This window comes from Accipiter gentilis, chromosome 28 (genome assembly GCF_929443795.1).
Source record: "Accipiter gentilis chromosome 28, bAccGen1.1, whole genome shotgun sequence".
Lineage (NCBI taxonomy): Eukaryota > Metazoa > Chordata > Aves > Accipitriformes > Accipitridae > Astur > Astur gentilis.
Window position 1 is genome coordinate 16,344,028 of NC_064907.1, and position 19,456 is coordinate 16,363,483.

At 48.1% G+C, this 19,456-nt stretch overlaps 3 protein-coding genes across 11 annotated transcripts in view; 2 read left to right on the forward strand and 1 right to left on the reverse strand.

Moving 5' to 3' along the window:
* NSD3 (nuclear receptor binding SET domain protein 3) overlaps positions 1 to 6,682 on the forward strand; it is a 52,259-nt gene extending 45,577 nt beyond the window's left edge. For all 5 annotated transcript variants that reach the window (XM_049831448.1, XM_049831450.1, XM_049831445.1 and 2 more), the window contains 2 exons: positions 1 to 205; positions 1,806 to 6,682. In XM_049831448.1, coding sequence (XP_049687405.1) covers positions 1 to 205; positions 1,806 to 2,047 — 447 coding nt within the window. In that variant the 3' untranslated portion in view covers positions 2,048 to 6,682. The remainder of the gene's footprint in view (positions 206 to 1,805) is intronic.
* On the forward strand, positions 122 to 14,866 carry PLPP5 (phospholipid phosphatase 5). 3 transcript variants are annotated; one of them, XR_007509872.1, is made up of 9 exons: positions 7,803 to 7,884; positions 8,080 to 8,188; positions 9,558 to 9,648; positions 9,896 to 9,959; positions 10,769 to 10,893; positions 11,293 to 11,463; positions 11,824 to 12,140; positions 12,756 to 12,921; positions 14,782 to 14,866. XR_007509872.1 is itself a non-coding variant. In XM_049831462.1 (7 exons), exons 2-7 carry the CDS (start codon positions 8,084 to 8,086, stop codon positions 11,991 to 11,993), a joined length of 726 nt encoding a protein of 241 aa, XP_049687419.1. In that variant the 5' UTR covers positions 122 to 205; positions 8,080 to 8,083; the 3' UTR covers positions 11,994 to 12,637. The 3 variants fall into 3 exon arrangements, 2 of the variants coding, with proteins under 2 accessions (XP_049687419.1, XP_049687420.1); XM_049831462.1 differs by lacking the exons at positions 7,803 to 7,884; positions 12,756 to 12,921; positions 14,782 to 14,866 and adding an exon at positions 122 to 205 and having other exon boundaries at positions 11,824 to 12,637; XM_049831463.1 differs by lacking the exons at positions 12,756 to 12,921; positions 14,782 to 14,866 and having other exon boundaries at positions 7,785 to 7,884; positions 11,824 to 12,637.
* The window catches only part of DDHD2 (DDHD domain containing 2), a 15,125-nt gene continuing 8,642 nt past the window's right edge, over positions 12,974 to 19,456 (reverse strand). For all 3 annotated transcript variants that reach the window (XM_049831453.1, XM_049831454.1, XM_049831455.1), the window contains exons 8-18: positions 18,634 to 18,842; positions 18,417 to 18,487; positions 18,109 to 18,228; positions 17,799 to 17,894; positions 17,202 to 17,330; positions 16,949 to 17,104; positions 16,766 to 16,868; positions 16,517 to 16,681; positions 15,857 to 16,019; positions 15,444 to 15,562; positions 12,974 to 14,888 (exon numbers count right to left, since the gene is read on the reverse strand). In XM_049831453.1, coding sequence (XP_049687410.1) covers positions 15,472 to 15,562; positions 15,857 to 16,019; positions 16,517 to 16,681; positions 16,766 to 16,868; positions 16,949 to 17,104; positions 17,202 to 17,330; positions 17,799 to 17,894; positions 18,109 to 18,228; positions 18,417 to 18,487; positions 18,634 to 18,842 — 1,303 coding nt within the window. In that variant the 3' untranslated portion in view covers positions 12,974 to 14,888; positions 15,444 to 15,471. The remainder of the gene's footprint in view (positions 14,889 to 15,443; positions 15,563 to 15,856; positions 16,020 to 16,516; positions 16,682 to 16,765; positions 16,869 to 16,948; positions 17,105 to 17,201; positions 17,331 to 17,798; positions 17,895 to 18,108; positions 18,229 to 18,416; positions 18,488 to 18,633; positions 18,843 to 19,456) is intronic.

A 19,456-nucleotide genomic window follows, 5' to 3' on the forward strand; every position in this document is an offset into this window, starting at 1 on the left:
ACAGCATTTGCAACTGCAAATGAAGAGAAGGTGAAGAATGCAAAATTAAAGCAGAAGAAACGGAAAATAAAAACAGAACAGAAGCAGATGCATGAAGACAATTGTTTCCAGTGTGGAGATGGGGGAGAACTGGTCATGTGTGATAAAAAGGACTGTCCCAAAGCATACCACCTCCTATGCCTTAACCTGACTCAACCACCTTTTGGTAAGGGCAATCATATGGCTTCCTATTCATCTTTTCTTTCCTGCAGCAAAACAATGTTTGAGCTGAAATGCAGCATTCATTTACATTAAATGCAGCATATTTGCTTTTGCAATACCATTCATTTTTAGAAATACATCAGGCAGCAGTGTTCCTAAATGAGAACTGATGGACAGAGAGGCATTGTAATACTTTTTAATGTTCTTCTTGTTGCACCTCTTTCTTGGATCAAATTTCCTCCTCTTATTTTTGATTGAAATATGAACAACATCTTGATGTCCCAAAGTCACCAAGCACAAATCAAATGGCAGGTGAAATCACTGACATAGGAAGTGTGATGTGTAAGGCTCAATTAATCAGTATATATGTTTAAATTATCTACTGCATCCTGACGGCATGTCTCTTCCATGTGACTTTTTCCATGTTAAGGCATAGCCTTTTGTTAGCTAGGGCTCAAATTATTCAGCAATACAACATCTTAATCCGATTGCAGGATTTTGTAGAAGCCCTTATCTCTTTAATCTTCCTGATTCCAAAGAGTTTGGTGAAAATAATTAGAGGTCCAGATTAGTCTATGATTATATTAACCAAAAGGCTGCCATGAGTGAAGTTGAATCTGTCACATGCCTTTTCAGCAGATTAGAAACATGGAAGCTATCCTCAAAATAGCTTATTTGCTGGAGAAAGAAATGGTAGCATCTTGGCACCAAGAGCAACTTGAGTTAGGGTTTTTTTGTTTGGCTTTGTTTTTCTTTGAAGTTTGGGAGTGTTGGGGTTAGCCTGGCCCAGATGGGCTAGTTACAACTTCATTAGAGGTCTGGAGTCCCATCTCGGTGCTATTCTCACTCTTTGTGACGTGGGTCTTGACACACTGTAAATGCGGTGTGTCATGTCCCTGTGAAGGAGACTGCTCTCTGTTTCTCAACAGTAACCCAGCCAAAGGGGACTTCAGCAGGGCTTGGACACAGCAGCAAGAAGCTTTTGATTTTCTGTTTTTGCTATGTTCGGTATACCTTTTGCAGTCTGAGAATTCAGCACATGGTCAGACAAACACATGTCTGAATGGTTTGGGGGATCTGGTTTTTTTTTATGCTCAAACATATTTTTACACAACTACTTCTTTCCTGAGCCATTTCTCACTTATTTTTCAAAACTAATGCATTCACTTTTCTACATTAAAGTACACTGCAGTTGAACTAAAACTTAATTTGGAGGTGCTCATCTAAGCAAGTACTGTGTCCAGATCAGTAAGAGATGTTCACAAATCAGAAAAAAGTACAAAACAAACTGTCCATCTTGCAAGGACGTTTGGTGTCTTGATGCCCAAGGAGGTTGATCTAACTATTTTAAACTCTGGTTATGCATGCAGCAATGTTTTGAGCCAAGTGAGGCCTGAAAAATGGAAAATTACTAAGAACTGTTTTCAGTCAGATTCTTGTAAATGAGAAGCAGAAGTAGCAACTACAGTAAGAGCTGATTTCTCTGAACTTCATCTGAACAATTACAACATGGAGTAAGGGTTAAAGGCCACTGCTGTCCCTGAAATGCACTAATTTCAGTTTGTTTCCTGTCTCTCTGTTCTCCCTTCCCCTCCCATCCTCAGGAAAGTGGGAATGTCCATGGCATCAGTGCGACGTCTGTAGCAATCCTGCAGTTTCGTTCTGTGAGTTTTGCCCTCATTCGTTCTGTAAAGATCATGAGAAGGGAGCCCTGGTGGCATCAGCACTGGATGGCCGTCTCTGCTGCTCTGCACATGACCCCACATCTCCTGTGGCACCTGAGTACTGGAGCAAGATAAAGTGCAAATTGGAATCACAGAATCCTGTAGAAGAAGCAAAGGAGTGAATTTGGTTAAAAACAAACAAGGCAGGGGAGAAGAGAGGCATACAGGTGATGAACTTGAAGAGACTGCTATGACACATTCAGTCTTTGTCATCAGAGCCATCGTGTGTGAACTGGCAACGGGACCATTTAATCTTAGCAAGCGGAAGCAGGCAGTGGTGTTTGTTTTTTATTGTTTGGTCTTTCTTTTACCCTCGAATGTGCTACAGCAGCTCTTACTGTTGGAAACCAGAAACGTCTTGGCCTTCAAAGAAAAACGTAGACCTTTTGACAGTGAAAAGAATATTCTGTTTAAAATATGTTCTTTGAGTGTAGAAAGCAAAGCATAGCAACATATTTATTTATTTAATTTTTAAAGGGTATTGAAGATCTGGTTTTGATCGGTCAGTGTGTCTTTAAAAACAAAATAGCAAAGCCAACATAACCTTTATGTCTAGTTTATGAAAACTAGTAAAGCCTCCCCACTCTGTGTAACATTGAGATGCCATAAGACAGATGTGGGTTTCAGACCAGGTGACCCTGAAATGCCTCCATTCCCGTACTTACTTTTAAAGGCATTTTGAGAAGGTAGGTTATATATCATGTTAACTTATTAAAATTATTGTAAAGCTTTTCCTATGAGAAATCAGGTGTAAGACTTCTTGGAAGTGCTTGTAACACGAGAGCTAGCATTGTTTAAGGAGGGAAGAAATCATGGTTCCTTGCTCGAGAGCTATAATCAGTGTTTGCAGACAGGTGGAAATTCAGAAAGAGCTTAACTGCACAATGGTTATTTCTTTATCCCGCCTAATTTGGAAAACCTTCCTAGTTAGGAGAGCCTCCCAGCCTTGGTCATACACTGCAGCACGCTCAGAACTGAAGTCTTAATCCTACCAGTGGGAGCTCTGCCGTTGACTTCTTTAGTTGGAGGATTGTTCTGTGCATGTGTATTTGTCATCTGCCAAGTATGCACTTGTTTTATGGCAGTTATATTAGTGTGATTCTTTACTGCCACCTTCTCAGACTCCCATTAGTTTCAAAGGAAATTTGGGCGCTTAAGGAATCTGACCCATGTGCGTGTTTGTTTTGATTGAATGTTTAGATTTTTTTGCTGAGAGAGATCTTCTTCTAACTTTAATCTTCATTGTTAATGGAGCTAAGAAAAATCTCAGCATTTCTTCAATGAACAGGGTATTTTCTGTCTGGATAACGGGCCGCATTCAACAGCAGCCAACTTTAGCTTCATGAGACAGTTCTGTCTTGGATTTCCTCTGTTAATCAGTAGAGAGGCAGGCTCCTTCAGTGAGGCTTTTGAAGTGGCTTATGTAGGCTCCTGCTCCAGATTTTCTTTTGAAAACCTATCCTCCTCCATTTCTTGTCCAAGGAGCCTAGAGGGACTAGTTTCCCCAGGCTGAAGTTAGTCTTTGGTGAACCTCCTCCCCTAGCCCACAATCTTACAAAGCACTGTGCATCTCCCCCTGCCCTGGTATAGTTAGAGTGTATTTTTGACTTGTATACTGATATTGGCTAATTTCGTGCTAGCTTTTTGCTAGTGGGTATTGAAAATAATCCTGAATGAAGAGAACTAATATCAAGTGTTGCTGGCATCTGGCTAAATTAAGCCTTTGACTTAAGAGCCTTGTCTCTGGAAAACTGCTTACATAAACCTACAGGAACATGGTGACTTCTCAGTTCAAGAAAATAGTAGGCCGAAAAAGTACATGTGGGATTTTAGAACATGTCTTGCATCTGGCTGGTGTCCTTCTCGTCCTCAAATTTATGTACTGGGGGGAAATTTTTTCGTGTGCAATTGTAAAATTACAAAATACACTACAATCTCTTTAAGCTGCTACTGTGCCATTTAACTGATCTGGCAGTTCGTCTTCTGAACGTCTGCAGATGCCTTTCCTACAAACTTGGGGGTGTCTTGGGTGGCATAACTGCAGGTATCTTGTGGGTCAGTTCATGGTACAGAGGGCTATTGGGATCTATGAAGCACTTCATCTTGTGGTCCGTACTACAGTGAATGTCTGAAACACTAATCTTGCTTGAAAGCAGTGCTATATTTTAGTATTTTTTACAAAAAAAAAAAAATTTACAAAAAGGATTTTATTTTTCTTAACATTTTGTGTGATAAATGTCTCTTTTTAAGCTCTTACTGGGGGTGTTTAACCCTTTTCAGAAATTCCAAACATAGCTCTTGCTACAGTGTCTGTAAGGCCCGATGTGTTTACTTTATATTATTTATTAGGCTTGGTAATGTTCAAATGATTTTCTCTTAGGAAGTCAGAGCATTCTGAATATTGCAGATACACTATTGTGTGAGTGCACCTACATGCTTTTTTATTCTGTGTCCGTGGTGACTTACTGACTGGAGGGAAATGGTGCGGTAGCACCAGAACGCCCTCATGAGCGTTTGACGTGGCAGGGAGCAGAGAAGAGCCATGGACCGTCAGTCGCCACGTGAGACGTACTGCTGTGATGTGCTGGTGCGCTGAGTATCGCAGAACATGTGAAGGTTCACAGAAGGCTTTTAAAAACTTGTAAAATGCTGTGAATTGAGGCCTGCTGCTACTCCTGTGCCATGCCACTTGATGTCTTGGTTAACTTTGTTTTCAAACTTCTTACAGGTGCTCCTTTTTTCCACCAAAAAAAAGATTAGTAATAGCCAGCAGCTGGGCTTGGACTTAAAAGGGAAAATAGGAGATTGGTTTATAAGCTTGTACAGCTTATGAACAAAAAGTGTGAGCTGGATTTCACGCTATTGGAGAGAAGGTGAATCTTTCAAAAAAACTTTTACCCTTCTGAGATAAGAAAATACCTAATTCAAAGTATCTTGGTAGCTGTAGGGGGTTTGTTCTATATGCCAAACACAAAATGTTAAAATACACATTTTAACCACATCTTTGCAATCTGAATAACAATAATGGAATTCCTTTGTAAGGAAAAGATTTAGCAGCTGTTTTGGTTAATTGGCATCAGCAGAGGGGGAGTCAGGTGCTGAATTAAATTTGTATGGTCTCTAAAATGAGATAAGTAGCGTTGGATAGTTTGGTCGTTTCATGCTGAGGCCTGGAAGAAGTCCACAGAACTGCTGGTGATTTCAGTTGAGAACTTAAATCTGCTGTTTAAGACCGTCAGTTGTTCCTTAACTGGAACGCACTGTCACACTTTTCCCTTACTTTTGTTTTAAATTTTTGAGATAGCACCACGCTTCTGGCGAACACCTGACTTCAGCTCTGTCGCCTGTGCGCTCTCTATAGTGCAGTGTCCGAGCTGCTCTGCAAAGTTAACGGGATTTTGTTGTTTACTGGAGCTTTTACTCTACAGTTTGCACCTTAGCACAGCGCAGACGTTCTGCAGACCATGGCCAAATGGTGCAATGGCTGGTTACTACCATTTTCTAAATACATGGTGCAAGCATTAGTTATTGTAGCTTTCAGATTATTAGTATAGACTTGTCCTATCAATAGACTGTTGAAGGCATTTGCAGCTCAGGAAGGATAACGTTAAAGGCAATTTTGTGGGCAAATTACCTTCTCTGGTCACCACCATGGTCTTAGAGAATCTGTTAGAATGGAGTAATAGGGCTGGAATGTTTAATTTTGGCCTTTCTGCTAAAAAACTTCTTGTATCTTAATTTCAGGATAGAATGGGAAAGACACAATTACTAGACGTAATTAACAATGAGCATAAAATCTGTATATATTGAAACTTTACAGAAATATGTGGGTGGGGTGGGGGAGGAGGGTGGGAGGGGGGATGTCCAACGCTGGTACGAAGTAGTCACTTTAACATTGAAACCTCTGCCTCATTGAATTCAGGGTTTAATGTACTTGAAGCTCTGCGGTTCCTTATACAGCTTTTTTATTTATACATAACTTTTTTTGTATACTACATTGAAAATGTCTTTGACTTCCCTGAAGTTACTTTCTGCTCCCGCTGTACAGTGAATCTATGGCAAATGGGAGAGTTTTTCAAAGCAGCTGTCTCAGACTTGTGTGTGTTCAAGAAGTGTGTTGCATGAGAGACGGCAACCTTGGAGTAATGCTGTCCGTTTGCTTTCAGTTTTCCATCAACTTTCCCTTACCATTTATCTTTGTGTAGCAAAAACATTTGCACTTATGATACACTCCTACACTTTGGATGTATTCACAATGTTGTTCTGAGGAGAAAAAAAAAAAAAAAAAGGCAAAAAAAGAAAAAGAAAAAAAAAAAAAAGCTGTTTCCTATTATATTCTATTCCTGAGTGCCAAGCTCAGGTCCTTATTACCCCTGTGAGGGGCTATCTCACTGCTCTGGAGAGAGGGGAGTTGTTAAGCTGAAACTCTATCTGTGCTTTGCATAGAAGACTTCTGTAATTCATGTGAAATCAAAAAGGGAAATCGCGTATGAATTTGCCAAAGCCATTCACTCATTCACTGTTTCTCGTGTGGTACTAACTGCCCGGGGGGGTTGTGCACGAGAGAGAAGCGAGCTGCCTTCCCTAGCGCTGTCTCTTCCAGCTCCAGAAGACGAGGTGGCTGTGCGCGGTCCCCCCATCGTCCCCCCCCAGAACATCCTCGCGCAGCCGGGCACTGGACCCTCCTGAGCAGTTCTCACTCGCTTTTGGGTTATAAAGAGACTGGATTAAAAAAAAAAAAAAAAACAACAAAAAAACATTTCCTATTCACTGGTCGAGCTGTATCTCATTTCTGGCGTTACTTTTCCTTTTCTAACAAACCGATCACGTTGCCACGGAAGGCAAGGTGATAACTTACTGTTTCAGCTGGCTGGTAATAAGGGGTTTTGTTCCGCATAGGGGTGTGCGCATACCTGGGGTGGCTGTGAGAAACGACACCCGTTCGTTTCCACGCGAGTGATGTTGCACAACACAGATACCTGCAGATTCCGTTTCCATTCCCATGTACTCTTTATCTGTAAGGATGACCTTTGTAGAGTCGTTATTTCCGTAGACTTTGTTTATCTGTAACAAACTTTGTAGATTCTGTGAAATGTTATTTTAACAAAATCACTCGAGTCTTTAAGAGCAAAGCATCAATATTCACTGAAGTCGATATCTTAAAGAGTTTTTGGAAGTTGACTAGAAGCTCTTGACACTAACGAAGTAGTGTTAAATTTCCCTGGCGATGTTCCACTGGGGCATTACTGTATTATGACTTGATGTTGCCGCATAGACTTTGAGATATACGATATTTTGGGGGTTTTGTTGTTCGGCCTATGTTCTCTTGCATAGTGTGAAACCTGTAAAGCTTGGTTAACCTGTATATAGATAGCTTACTGTTGACTAGTTATAGCGTATCTAGAATTGCCTGTAATATTTTAGCTTCTTACTGAATGTGTGTGATGGTAGGAACCTATAATTTTTGTACATTATATTTACTGAGATGTTGCCTTTTTTATTTTACAAATACTTTGGAATTCAGATGTGTTTTTGCTTCCGTGAGGATTAATTTGGAAAGGTTTTTAATGACATTCCACTGATCTGAACTTTTGCTTGAGGTTGACTTCAATAAATTGTTCTGAATGTTCCAAACGACCAGAGCCTGGTCCGTCCGTCCGTCCATCTCGGTGGCCGAGCAGGGGCTCCCCGCTGCCGGGGAAGGGGGGGGGGGGGGGGGTTAAGGCCGGGGGTGTCGCCGTCCTGCCGCTCCTGAGGGGAGCCGGGACCCCGAGGCGGGCGGGAAGGGGACGGGGAGGCCGGCCCGGACCGGTTCGGCCCGGCCCAGCCCGCCCCGGCCGGGGGAGGGCCGCGGCGCCACGTCGTCGGGGCGGGGCGGGGCGGCCATGAGGCGGGCGGGCGGCGCGGCGGAGCTGGCGGCGGAGGCGGCGGTGCGGGCCCTGCTGCTGGCCGCCTTCGTGTGAGTGAGGGGGGGGACACGGGGGGTCCTGGGCCCCGGGCCCGGCGATCCCGGAGCTCGGCACCGGGAGACCGTCCCCATCCCTCTGCGGTGGGAGGGGGCAGAGCCGCCGCCCGGCCCGGCTCTCACCCGTTGCCGGTGCTGCCTGCCCCAAAAATGCGTTTCGTTGTTTGTTTTTTTGTTTTTCCCTTCCAGGGTCATGGAGTTTCTGCCTCCGTTCCAGCGAGTGGTGCAGCCTGAAGAGATGTGGCTCTACAAAAACCCGTACGTAGAAGTGGACCACGTACCCACGGTACCCATGTTTGTAAGTTCAGCGGTTTCCTGCATTTACGTGTTTCTTTCTCTAATTACAAAACAGCCTTTTAAAGTAAAGCTGCTGGCTAGGAGACTTGTACTGCAAATGCCTATAGCTCTTAAGGCGTGTTACCGAAAGTGCGATGTATTGCTGCAAACAAGATAACGTTCCCCGTCAATTTGTGTCATCTTTTTAGGCTTTGCCATCCAGGCTTGTCTTTGGGATCGTAACTAAATTTATAAAAACTTGTGAGGACTTTTTGCTGTTGTTCATAATAAATTTCAGAACCAGATTACTATGATCATGGACTATAGCGTATCTTTCACTGTCAGGGAGCATTTTGCTTGAAAGCAGCTGTTTTCAGCAAAGTTTTGTTATCATTTTATTGCAAAAATGTTTTTCCTAGGTCTCTAGGCTCTATTAAAAGGCTTTAATATAAAACCATAAGTGGCGGATTTCAAGTAGACAGTAGTCCATTAAAGGGGTTGTCTCTTCCTCTGAAGCAGCGGTGCTTTGGTGAGACGCTGTGGCTCCTGGGTTGGGCAAGACAACCACTTCCTTAGTAAATGGCACTTGTGATTTTCCGCAAGAGGTGGGCACTAAACGTTAAAGGACAAAACCTTGGTGTAGCGTTTGGATTTGGCGGTGTAAAGCATGACATATGCCAGACTTCAGGTGGTAGCAGACTCCTTGGGAGCCTGTCAGATACACCGTGGACGTCCCCGGGGTGAAATCCCGCAGCGGCAGTCGCCGCTGAGGTGATGTGAATGGTAACTGGTTTTCTCTGAATCAGCAGCTCCTGTATTTTTTGCTGACGAGCAGCTTGGGTGCTGCTGACAAAGAACTAATCCTTGTGCTTGCAGGGATGGGGAGAGTTGAGGTGCTGCGGCTGATACTGTGAAGGGGAGGGCTTGAGGACGTGCTGGGCTTTCCTCGGAGGAGGGAAGGCTCTGCTGCTCTGCTGAGTGTGTGCACTGAGTGGGTCAAGCACAGGAAGGAGTGGGATGCAGAGAGGGGCTTTTTTAGCGCACTGCGTTATTTATGCTGCTTGGGGTATTTTTTTTTTCTCGTGTTTCGGCACAGGCAATGTCCAGCAGCCCGTGGGCTTTTGTACGTGAGGCACTGCCGTTGGATGACAGACAGGAGGAATGGCTGTGCTCTGGGGAGCGCAGGGTTAGTCAGGGCTTGCTGTGACTGTAGCTGGGGTTGAGTTTGCTTTCTGATGGAAATGTAACTGTGTGCGGAGAGGATAGGCTGTTGCTTGGCTTTGGCAAAGGAAAGTGTATAGTCTTCTTGAGCAACTGCTGTTGTGTTCTGATGAGAGTGTTTAAATCTGCTTTGCTAACAGACACCTAACAATCTTCTCGTTTTGCAACAGTTCATCGCATTTCTGTCTCCCTTATTGCTCGTTGTCTTGGCAAGGGTGTTCATGAATGCTGACCGAGAAGACACGCGGGAAGCCTGCCTAGGTGAGCTCCTCCCTGTCCCAGAGAGCTGCAGCCCCCTGAGAGGTCTGCCCTGATGCTGTGGCTGTGAGCTAGGAGTCTCACAGATGAGTCCTTTGCTCTTGCTGGGGCACAAGTGTTGTGCCGGGGGTATCAAAGCCGAGCTGTGTGGCTCCAGCTGAAGTTTGAGCACTGGCTGTGCCTGGATGTGCCTCAAAGCTGCGCATTCAGGTGGGAATGATGCTGACGTGATCTCTCTGCTCTCTCCTAGGTGCCAGCCTTGCTCTTGCCCTGAACGGGGTTTTCACAAATGCCCTGAAGCTCATTGTGGGGAGGTGAGAAACTGGCTCCTTCCTAGCTGCGCCATGCAGGGAGGGGAGGCACGGCTGCGTAGTGGCAGAGCTACAGCAGCAGGAGCAAGGGCCAGAAGCTGTAGTTAGACATGCTCAGCCTGGAAAGAATGTGTTTTTTCTAGTTATAAAGACAATTGAATATTAGTGTTTTTTCTGGTTATAAAGACAATTGAATATTAGAACAAGCACTGGTGGGGACCTGCTGTCTCCGGGCATCATTTAGATGGGCTCATTCAGGCCAACACCAGGGAGGAGCACTTTGGCACACATACAGGGAGCGGGATGGGATGGTTTCATCTCCCCGGGCCAGGTGGTCAGGGTGGCAAAAAGTTACCTGTGCTGAGCCGCAGCCCGAGAAGTTTGCTCTGGTGTGCCCGCAGGCTGTGCAACCCAGGCATATTAAGGCCATATGGGCGTTTGGTTCTTGTAAGGCATTTGCTCTGCTGGGCTGGACGGGGAGGATCAGCAGAATGCTAATCCTCAGGGTCTAAACCGGGTCTTGCCAAGCAGTGGTGGGCTAGTGAGGGTGTGCTGCTGCAGCCTGGCTCTCGTCTGCTGAGCCCTGCCTGCCCAGGCAGGAGCGGAGCTGGGTGTGATGCTCAGTTTTGCATTTCTCACAACCTGGGTCACACCGCCTTCCCTTTGCACAACAAGGGGAGCTGTGCAAGGTAGCTGGCAACCGCATTCGTATGTGGGTGCTCCGTGGGAGGGCTGGGTGCTCAGATCTCTCCTGAGCACCGTGCTGGGAGCGCTGCACGCTTGAGGACTACGTGCCTTGTTCTCTGCCCTAGGCCACGGCCGGACTTCTTCTATCGATGCTTCCCTGACGGACGAGCGAACGCAGAGCTGGTGTGCACAGGCGACCCTGGCATAGTGACTGAGGGACGCAAAAGCTTCCCCAGTGGACACGCTTCGTGTAAGTTTTCCATGTCCCCTACCTGCTGCAGCCCTAGACAGCAAACCATGGTGAGTAGATGCCCGTGGGGAGGGCAGCTTGGGTTTGCTTTCATGCACCCCATGGCTTTGTCCACATTCATTGGTCTGTTTGGGGGTCTCAACTTTCCCTCTGCAAAGCAATGCGGTAACAAATGTAATCTGAAGCTGGCTGTAGCTCCTGGAAGGGAGGGATGCTTGCCAAGTACCAGCATCTGTGGCTCCTCCATCGCTCATGAGCTGGTGCTTCCCTTGATTTGCGTGGGCAGGACAGACATCCTTTTGCAGCCCTTCCACCCCAGCAGGGGAAAGAGCGAAGGTCTGGCTGAGGGCCCACAGCAGAGCCTGGAGCTGTTTCTGAAGTGACATGCTTCTCTTTCAGTTGCCTTCACTGGTCTTGCCTTCTCTGCCTTCTACATAGCTGGGAAGCTGCGCTGCTTTGCTCCCGGCCGGGGAGGCAGGGCTCTGCGGCTCTGCGCCTTCCTTCTCCCACTGTTCCTCGCCACCCTCATCGCCGTGTCCCGCACCTGTGACTACAAGCACCACTGGCAAGGTGGGTCAGTGTCTGCCTGCAGACCGGGGGGGGGGGGGGGGGGGGGGGGGCACAACCAGGGGCCCTGAGGGGGGCACTCTGAGCATGGGGGAGGTCCACGGTGCCACAGAGGTGTTCAGAGCCCACGATGGCAATTTGGGTTTTTTGTTTACTCCTCCAGTAGTAATTTTTTTGCTGCCTGCAAGGTGATAATACCTTTTTCTTTGTTTTTGAAAGATGCCAAGCTTAGTTTTATAGCCAAGGGTCAAGTCGCTGATCCAGCTCAGCTCTGAGCAGGCTGAAAAGCTGCCTGCTGGAGAATTCAATCATGAAGCTTGGGAAGGTAAGGGGAAGTTAACTCTCCTCTGGTCTTGCCTACAGATGTGTTGGTTGGCTCAGTGATCGGCTTCATGCTTGCGTACCTCTGCTACAGGCAGTATTACCCTCCTCTGATGGACTCCATGTGCCACAAACCATTTCTGTACAAATCCAAACAACTGCCAGCACACCAAGAAAAGCCTGCAGCTTCCAGCTTTCACCTAGATATATAGCGACGGGCTCTGTGCTGCCAGCACCTCTCCCGCTGCTCCTTCAGTGCTAGGTCAGGGGAAGGCTTTAGGGGAGTTGGTCGTGGACTGCAAGAAGTGGCTCAAATGAGGATGAACCTGAAACCCAAGCAGGCATTCTCTGCAGTGCTGGTAAGTTGTCCTGCTCAGGGGCCTGTTTTGATTCATTAACCAAATTTTGTAAGTGTCCCTCCCTTTGGGCCTGCTGTGAAGCAAGCGAGGCAGTCAGCATGCAAGCCTGTGGGAGGACAGCTGGTTACAAAAGGAGCTGAAGCAAGAACTGGCAAAATATGACAATTTGGTGTGCCCCATCCGGTGGGTGTTCTTGTGTCCAGTCAAGAAAGCACCATCAGTCATCTCCCTTCAATCCAGCTGAGCTGTGCCATTCCTTCTCCTGGGAAGCATATGTGAAAATGAAGTACAGGACCTGCTCCTGGCACTGGGTTTAAGTCTGTCTTTTCAATTACAGCTGAGCTAATTTGGAGTAATGAGTGCAAAGTTGCAGTCTTTAACCATGGATTGAGTGGGGGAGAGGGAAGATGAAACTAGTATGATCGTTATTTGTGTTACTGTGCTAGCCCTGATTTTTTCTAAGTTGCCAAATAAAGGAGTTCAATTTTTTTAATGAACTGTGGTACTAAAAGCTTTACTTCAAGAAGTGGGTTTATTGCTGTATAAACCATTTCCCGTTGGTGTGTGTGCAGGGGTTTCTAGATGAGTGTTCATCTTTTGTCTCTTCCCTTGCAGCTTTAATACAGTTGTAAAGAGATGACAATCAGCAGAAAATGAAATGGTGTCTGAAAGCATCCCTTCAGAGGTGCTTGTTTCTCTACATCATGGTTTGTTTTGTCAGAAAATGGAAGGGTAGAGTGCTGCTGAGAAATCCAAGGCATAGCTGTATGGCAGGACTGTTGTAAGTAGTTACTTGTCACTGGTCTCCTCCATAAATATGTGTATTCTTGATCAAAGTGTATGTACATGCAAACAGCAAATGTGAGGCTGTAGCAGAGGAAGGCATGTGTGGCTCTGCCAAGCTCAGGACCTGACAGTAATGAAAATGCCACACCATAATCTTCAGTTTGGGCTGCGTAAGCCCTCTATGACCCTGCAGCTTCAGTAGAAGTTATAGAAATAGCTTTACTTTCCCCTAAAATTATGCACACGTGAATTCTTCAACCCCCTCCCCTTCCTCTCCCCCCAAACATGCACACACCACAGTCATCTACTTATTTATTTTGGCTTTTACTGGAAAAGACATTAAATAACATTTAAAATGTATTTAACTTTTTTTTTTTACAAAGTGCATAACTTAAAAAGCTGATCATGAGAGTGTCCCGTGTTAAGACTGTTCCTTTTCCTACTCTTGTAGGAGACACCTTAGCAATCAGTAGTTCAGGTGCTGACTGAGCAGCATATCTGTTTCTGCAGTCAGGTAAAAGAACAGCTTGTGTTCCTTTGGGATGGGAGGAGGGATGTAGGCTGCAAACCAAACCTTTCAAATAGTGCAAATAATGTAGTACAATGGGGGACAAACAAACAGGCTGTGGAAAAAAGGCTTCTTACCCCATGCAGGGCAAAAGTCAGCAGGAGGGAAGGTGGTTTGGTTCTTCCAAAGGCTGTGACAGTAACGACCTTACACATCACTGAAGTGTCTGCCTCAGCCCAGCCACTGAGTCAGTCTGGTTGGTTTTGGTCGCAAGGGGGGAATCGCCAGAGGATCTCTGGCCCTGTTCCCTTTGGAGCAGAGCTAGCAGGCCACAGGCAGCTCCAGACTGAACTGCCTGTAGAGCTGGTGTCCTTTTGTCAGTCGGGTCATTGGGACACAGTGTCCAGACCCTACGGATCCGTGGTCCGACTTTGCTGGCCGCATTTTGTGTACTTAAAACCAAAAACAATGACTGGAGCCTGGCTGGTGTGAGATCCCTGTAGCCACCCTGAAAGCCACATTGCAGCAGGACAGTAGCATTGCTCCGTGCCCCTGCAAAGCACAGGATGGCTGTCCCTCCAGGCCTCCAAATTGCCTGGACACTGCTGAGGAGCAGCTGCTTTCCCCCAGTCTAGCTGTAGTTTGAGCTTCCCTCTCGTATAGTTGCACCTGGCCACTAACTTGGTCCTACACAAGATGCAGGCAGTGCCTCAAGGGAGGCCCTTGGTTTGCTGGCTGCCATGGGCTGGGTGAGGATGCTAAGAAGTTGCTACCAACACATTACAGCAGGCAGGAGTGCCTGGGTCAACTGTGCGCAAACATGCCACTCTCACGAGTCATTTTATGGGGCAGTCCTGCCTGGCAGAGCCCAGGAGTGCACAGACCATGCAGCAGCAATTGAAGGAGATGAGAGTGGCTGGTAGACACATTCCTGCTCACCTAACAGCAGATGCCTGTGCCCTGGGCTTCACCTCCCAAAGACCGCAGTCCTTGCGCCTGGAGCTCTGTGTTACGGCAGGGAGAAGTCAGCGATCTTTGCTCGACAAGGCTGCTATAGCTCTCTCCACGCTGCGTGTTTAAGGCTTTTATTCCTCAAGGTCACAAGCTGTGAGTTTCCTCGCTAAGCCAGGAGCGGAGTCAGGCCCTCAGTGTCGGTTCCTAGCCCAGACAGCTAGTCTGCTTAAGTGCTAGAGGAGCTAGTGTGATAACTTATAAGGTGGAGGGTTAAAAGTACATGTTGCCACAGGGAGTCACAGTGCAAGTGCTGTGAGTGAGCAGAAGTGTTTTCCTTTGATATATTTCCCCCCACCCCTACCCAAAATGGAGGAAAATCATCCTTATCTCCAGGTAGCAGCAAGTACTTGGGAAGCAGCATGCGGGACACAGCAGCAGAGGAGAGAGGAAGGCAGAGAATAAATCTGGACTTTCCTGGTGAGTACTCAGTTGAATTGGATCTAAGAAAGCAAAAGGAGAACATAGGAATAGCGGCACTAGGGCAGACCAAAATCTACCCGGCCCAGCCTCCTGTACCCAGCAAATGACCAGCATGAGGCTTCGAGGGCAAGAAAACCTAAGGATGTGCCTTACCCCTAGTCTACTCTTGGCCAGCAATTAGCAGCAGAGGGTGAAAGCACCCCTGCAAGAACCGCAGGGCCCACGCTCTGGTTCGCAACCTGTCTGTTAGAATTGTTTAGCTCGGGAGGCTTGGATTACGGTCCACGCATCTGGTCATTCTCTTGGTGGACTGAACTGATCGTAACCACACGCAGTTGCTGCTGCCTTTATCTTCAGCAGCAGTAGTTTACTGGCTCTCGTCGTGTCCAATAGTGCTTGTGTGGAGGATGAGAGGAAAGAAGCCAAACATGCTGACAGGCCAAAGAAAAAACCCCAACACAAACTCCTGCCTTAGACACAGCTGTAAATAAGGAGTATTATTCCCTCAAACGGACCAGATGTCCTCTGAGGTGTCCTAGGAAATTTGGAAGGAAGGCGTAGGCAAGATGCCTTACCTCAAGCAGCCAGGACAGTACAGGTTGGTCACTGGCTTCCTGGCAAAGGTTGATCCAGTGTAATGCCTTGTGTCTGGTAGATCTCCTTTAGAACCAGCAGAACAGTGTCTTCTGACTCCCTGGAGGAGAATGACATGGGAATTAGAGAGGGACACTTCCCTCCACTCTGTCAGGACATCTGTGATGGTTATGGAATAGACGCAGCACTCAGCAAATGCAGGCAGTGCTAGGCAAGGAGAACTACACCAGGCTCCTTCCTCTGTCCCCACCCACCCTCCGTGTCTGTGCTATAGGCAGGAGCGTATCTTGTTTACTCAGTTAAGGCTTTTCTTACTACATTGACTTCAAAACTGATGGCATTCTGCTTACATCAGACATGAATTTGAAGCTTTGATGGTTACGCAGAATCTTACCAATAGCAGAGATGCCCTTGTAGTGCAAATAAATACTCGTTAAAGCTCTCTATTGGCTTCTCCTGCAGCACGTAGTCTATGCGATTCCCTCCATTCAGCCTCCCCACATTAATGAGGGGGGCCTCTTCCTTCACTGCTGGGGGGGTCTCGTCTGGCTTTGTGTCTGAAGGAATGAAGAAGAGCAATGTGGTTCAGCCAAGGCGCACCCACAGCCATGGAAATACAACAGCATCACCGTGCCCTCCCTTTGCCCTACTGTGGGCTCTTGCAGAGGAGAGGCAGCTTAAGTGCTGGGTCCTTCCCCCTCAGGGTTCTCCGACTTCTGGAAAACAGCATTGCAAGACACAGCTAGGCAAGGGGGACAGGCTTCGCAGGCTTACAAAGTGGTGTGCGTCTGCTGAGACCCCCAGGAGACCTTTACTGACCAGGCAGGTTGCCTCTTCTCCCCCTTCATCAGGCAGAGTAACGGGGGAAGGCCACAGCATTTGGAGAGCGAAGCACATCCGCAGCTCAAAGGCAATCCCTTTGCTGAGCACAGAAGAGGCAGCGCCTGGGTTTGACGCCAGGACGGGCACCTTGCTGGCGTGGCTTCACACTGCTCCGTGGGCAGGTCACGATGCTGCACCCCCGGCTACCCACCACCCCCTGTGCACCACCGACCTGGCTGTTTCTCCACGCTGGCGTCTGCCTCCGCTTCAGCGTCAGTACTCGCCGCCTCCACGGCTGGCAGCGGGGCTCGAGTGAAGGACTGCCAGGCTACCCGCAGGGACCCCAGCAAGTTGTTCTTCAGGTCCACGCTCATGCGAGTCAGCCCTTCTTTCAGCTCTGAAAGGCAGGAGGGGTCAGCATCGGACTGGGGGCCACAGCAGCTGCCCCGGGCTGGGGGAGAGGGGCTGCCTGTTCCCTTACCTAGGTGCATTCTCTTCCTGCCCTTGTGGTGAGGCAGCAGCATGGGCTCAAACTCCAAATCTGGGACGATCATGGGCTCGATCCTGTATGCCACTGGGTCAAACTGTACGGAGGAGGGGGACAGTGAGCCAGGGCTCGTGCTCCATGCCTCTCACGCAGGAAGGCTCTGGCTCTTATACCTACGGGGTGGAAGATGTTGAAGAAGCCTTTGCAGGTGGGCAGGCTGTAGTTTGGGTTAATCCGCTTCACTCCTCGCACTGTGAGAAACATCCCGATGGGAGACCCAAAAGCAAAGAAGATGGTGGGCTTGTAGTTTAGCTGAGGATAGTTTGCTGAGACCTAGGAGGGAGGAAGTTTCAGATTTGTTTCACAAGACAAACTCCATGCTGGCATTACGAGCGCCTTGTTGGGGTTAGAGCATGGTGCCAAGAGTTACCTGTCCTAAGCCAACGTCCCGGTATTGGCAATTCCTGGCATCGTCTGTGCTGTCCGGGTCGTGCTGCGACGGGGACCCAGGCTCAGCAACATGTTCCCTGCTGTGTCCAGGAGCTGCTGTGCTCTGGTCCTGCGGCAACACAACCGGGAAACCCTGCTAGCACAGCTCCTGCAGCGAGCCCACACCACGGCCTGTCCTACCCACCCATGACCCAGTATGCAAGGCAGCAAACTGCCCAGCATCCCATATCCTCCAGAACTAGAGCAGTCTTGGCAGTACCATCCTCTCTAGCTTCATCAGTTAAGTTCAGTCTTTACCGCCACTAACAAGTCCTCCTGCTCTGTGATCACCCTTACAGGCTATGGGATAAACTGATCCTGCAGTAGGGAAACACCTGTAACACCAGCGTAATACACAGGAGCAGCAAGCAGCTCTGTCGCCACTGCCAAATACAAGCCTGTGAGCTGCCTAAGCAAGGATGGCCAGGAACGACGAGGTTGGGATGCTTGGGGACTGATTGTAAGTGGTGAAGACTGGTCCTTGTCTGAGAGCAACGGGATGTGACCTGGGTGAATACAAGTCATGCAGAAGACAAACCTGCGTCTCCTCTTTGGAGTTGATGTAATGGAGTATCTTCATTCTCGGTCCTAAGGGAATTCCCATTTCTTTAAGGTTTTTCTCTGTGCACAAGAACTGGAAAGTAAGCAACCCAGATATTAGTACAGGAGCAGAGAGGTGTGTGTGTGGTGAGGTATTTCTGTTCTTTGTAATTCTGTTCCTGCTGCACTTCTCGGAGACATTTCATGTGCGAATGACTCGGTACCAGGAAGATGTGCAATGGGTGGGAGGACTGGGAAGAAAAGCAAAGAAGAAACACAAGAGAAAGCAAAAGAGGAGAGGTCCTTACCAGTGCTTGCCTGTCCATTTTCTCCTTCTCAAAAACTTCACAATATTCAGACAGCTCCAGCTTCTTCAGGATTTCTCTTACTTCCTCAATACCCCTGTTGCCTGAGGTTGTCCTGGACCCCTGTGAATAGAGCCATGAGGGATCGTGCTTTTTGCTCACCTATTTTCTCCTGCATGTTTTGGAGTCTCTCCCCCTTCCCCAAGCAGCTGCAGAAGCAGGAGGTTGGTGCGACGCTGCACTGCCACAGCTACCCGTGCAAGTGCTGTGGGAGTACCCCACGGGTCCATGCACCACCGGAGAGCGCGTACCTCTTCGTTGTGCTCGTCCTCCTCGGGAGCAGCCTTCTGGTTTGTCAGGAGGTCAAACAAAATGAGCGACCCTAGAAACCAGGCACAGGCAGGCAGACCATCAGCATCTCGTCGGGGAAAAGCCCCAAGCCATCTCCTTTCTGGGACAAAAGACCAGTACCCTCCCTGCTCCCACGGTACGGTGACATTCATGGCACCCGCGGATAAAACCCCGTACCCAAGCTGTGCCCCGCAATGGAGACCCCCCCTTTGAAGAGTGGGTTCCTCTGCAGGAAGAGCTGGTACAGGCGGTTCATTTCGGATGCCACCGTGTCCACGATGGTCTGGCAATAGGTGGAGCTGTTGTAAAAGAAAACGTCCAGGATGGTGTCGTTGATGAAGTGACGCAGGCGATTGATGCTCGGCAAAGTGATTCGCTCCAGGTCACTGTGGGGGGGGAAAAGGAGAGAGGGAATTGCAGTTGGGGTGCCAGTGAACCCCACCACGTTTCTAAAGCAAAACGTAAGTTAGAGGATTGCCACCATCTCAAAGGACATAATGTTGTAATCTAGACCCTCAGCTCATGCCAAGACCGAAGGTAGAGCATGGCCTGTGCTCTTACACTCCAGGGAGGAGTAAGGAGCCTGGCCTTTCTTCCCAGGAGCCTAACCTGCTCTCTCCCCTTCCTAGGGCACTGCAGAGCAGTGCTTGAGTGCAGAAACATGGTACTGTTTCCAGAGGCCTTTAGCAAGGTATGGATGTCCACGGTCCCTCCTGATATTAGGCAGGGAAAGGCAGAAGCCTCTCCTCTCCAGCTGGATGCTGATCAGAGCAGGCACCTGCTGTGCTCTGCAAAATAGGGCTGCAAAAAGACAGTGGGGACGGGGTCTAACACAGAGGTGCTCTATGGGACCCCATCCATTCTGCTTACCCCTGTGTGCTCACAGCCCTAAGCACTCACAGCTTTCCCTTTGCCTGCAGTGGCCACCAGAAAAAGCAGAGGAGGCTGTCTGTGTGCTTTGCCATTCCCATGGACACCGGCACAGGAGGAGATGGCTGTC

Excerpts from the sequence above, each read along its gene's own strand:
- PLPP5 (XM_049831463.1), top strand. The coding sequence starts at position 7,811 with ATGAGGCGGGCGGGCGGCGCGGCGGAGCTGGCGGCGGAGGCGGCGGTG. Across the intron at positions 7,885-8,079 it reads CTGCTGCTGGCCGCCTTCGT|GGTCATGGAGTTTCTGCCTC; the intron begins GTGAGTGAGGGG and ends TTTCCCTTCCAG. Across the intron at positions 8,189-9,557 it reads TACCCACGGTACCCATGTTT|TTCATCGCATTTCTGTCTCC; the intron begins GTAAGTTCAGCG and ends GTTTTGCAACAG.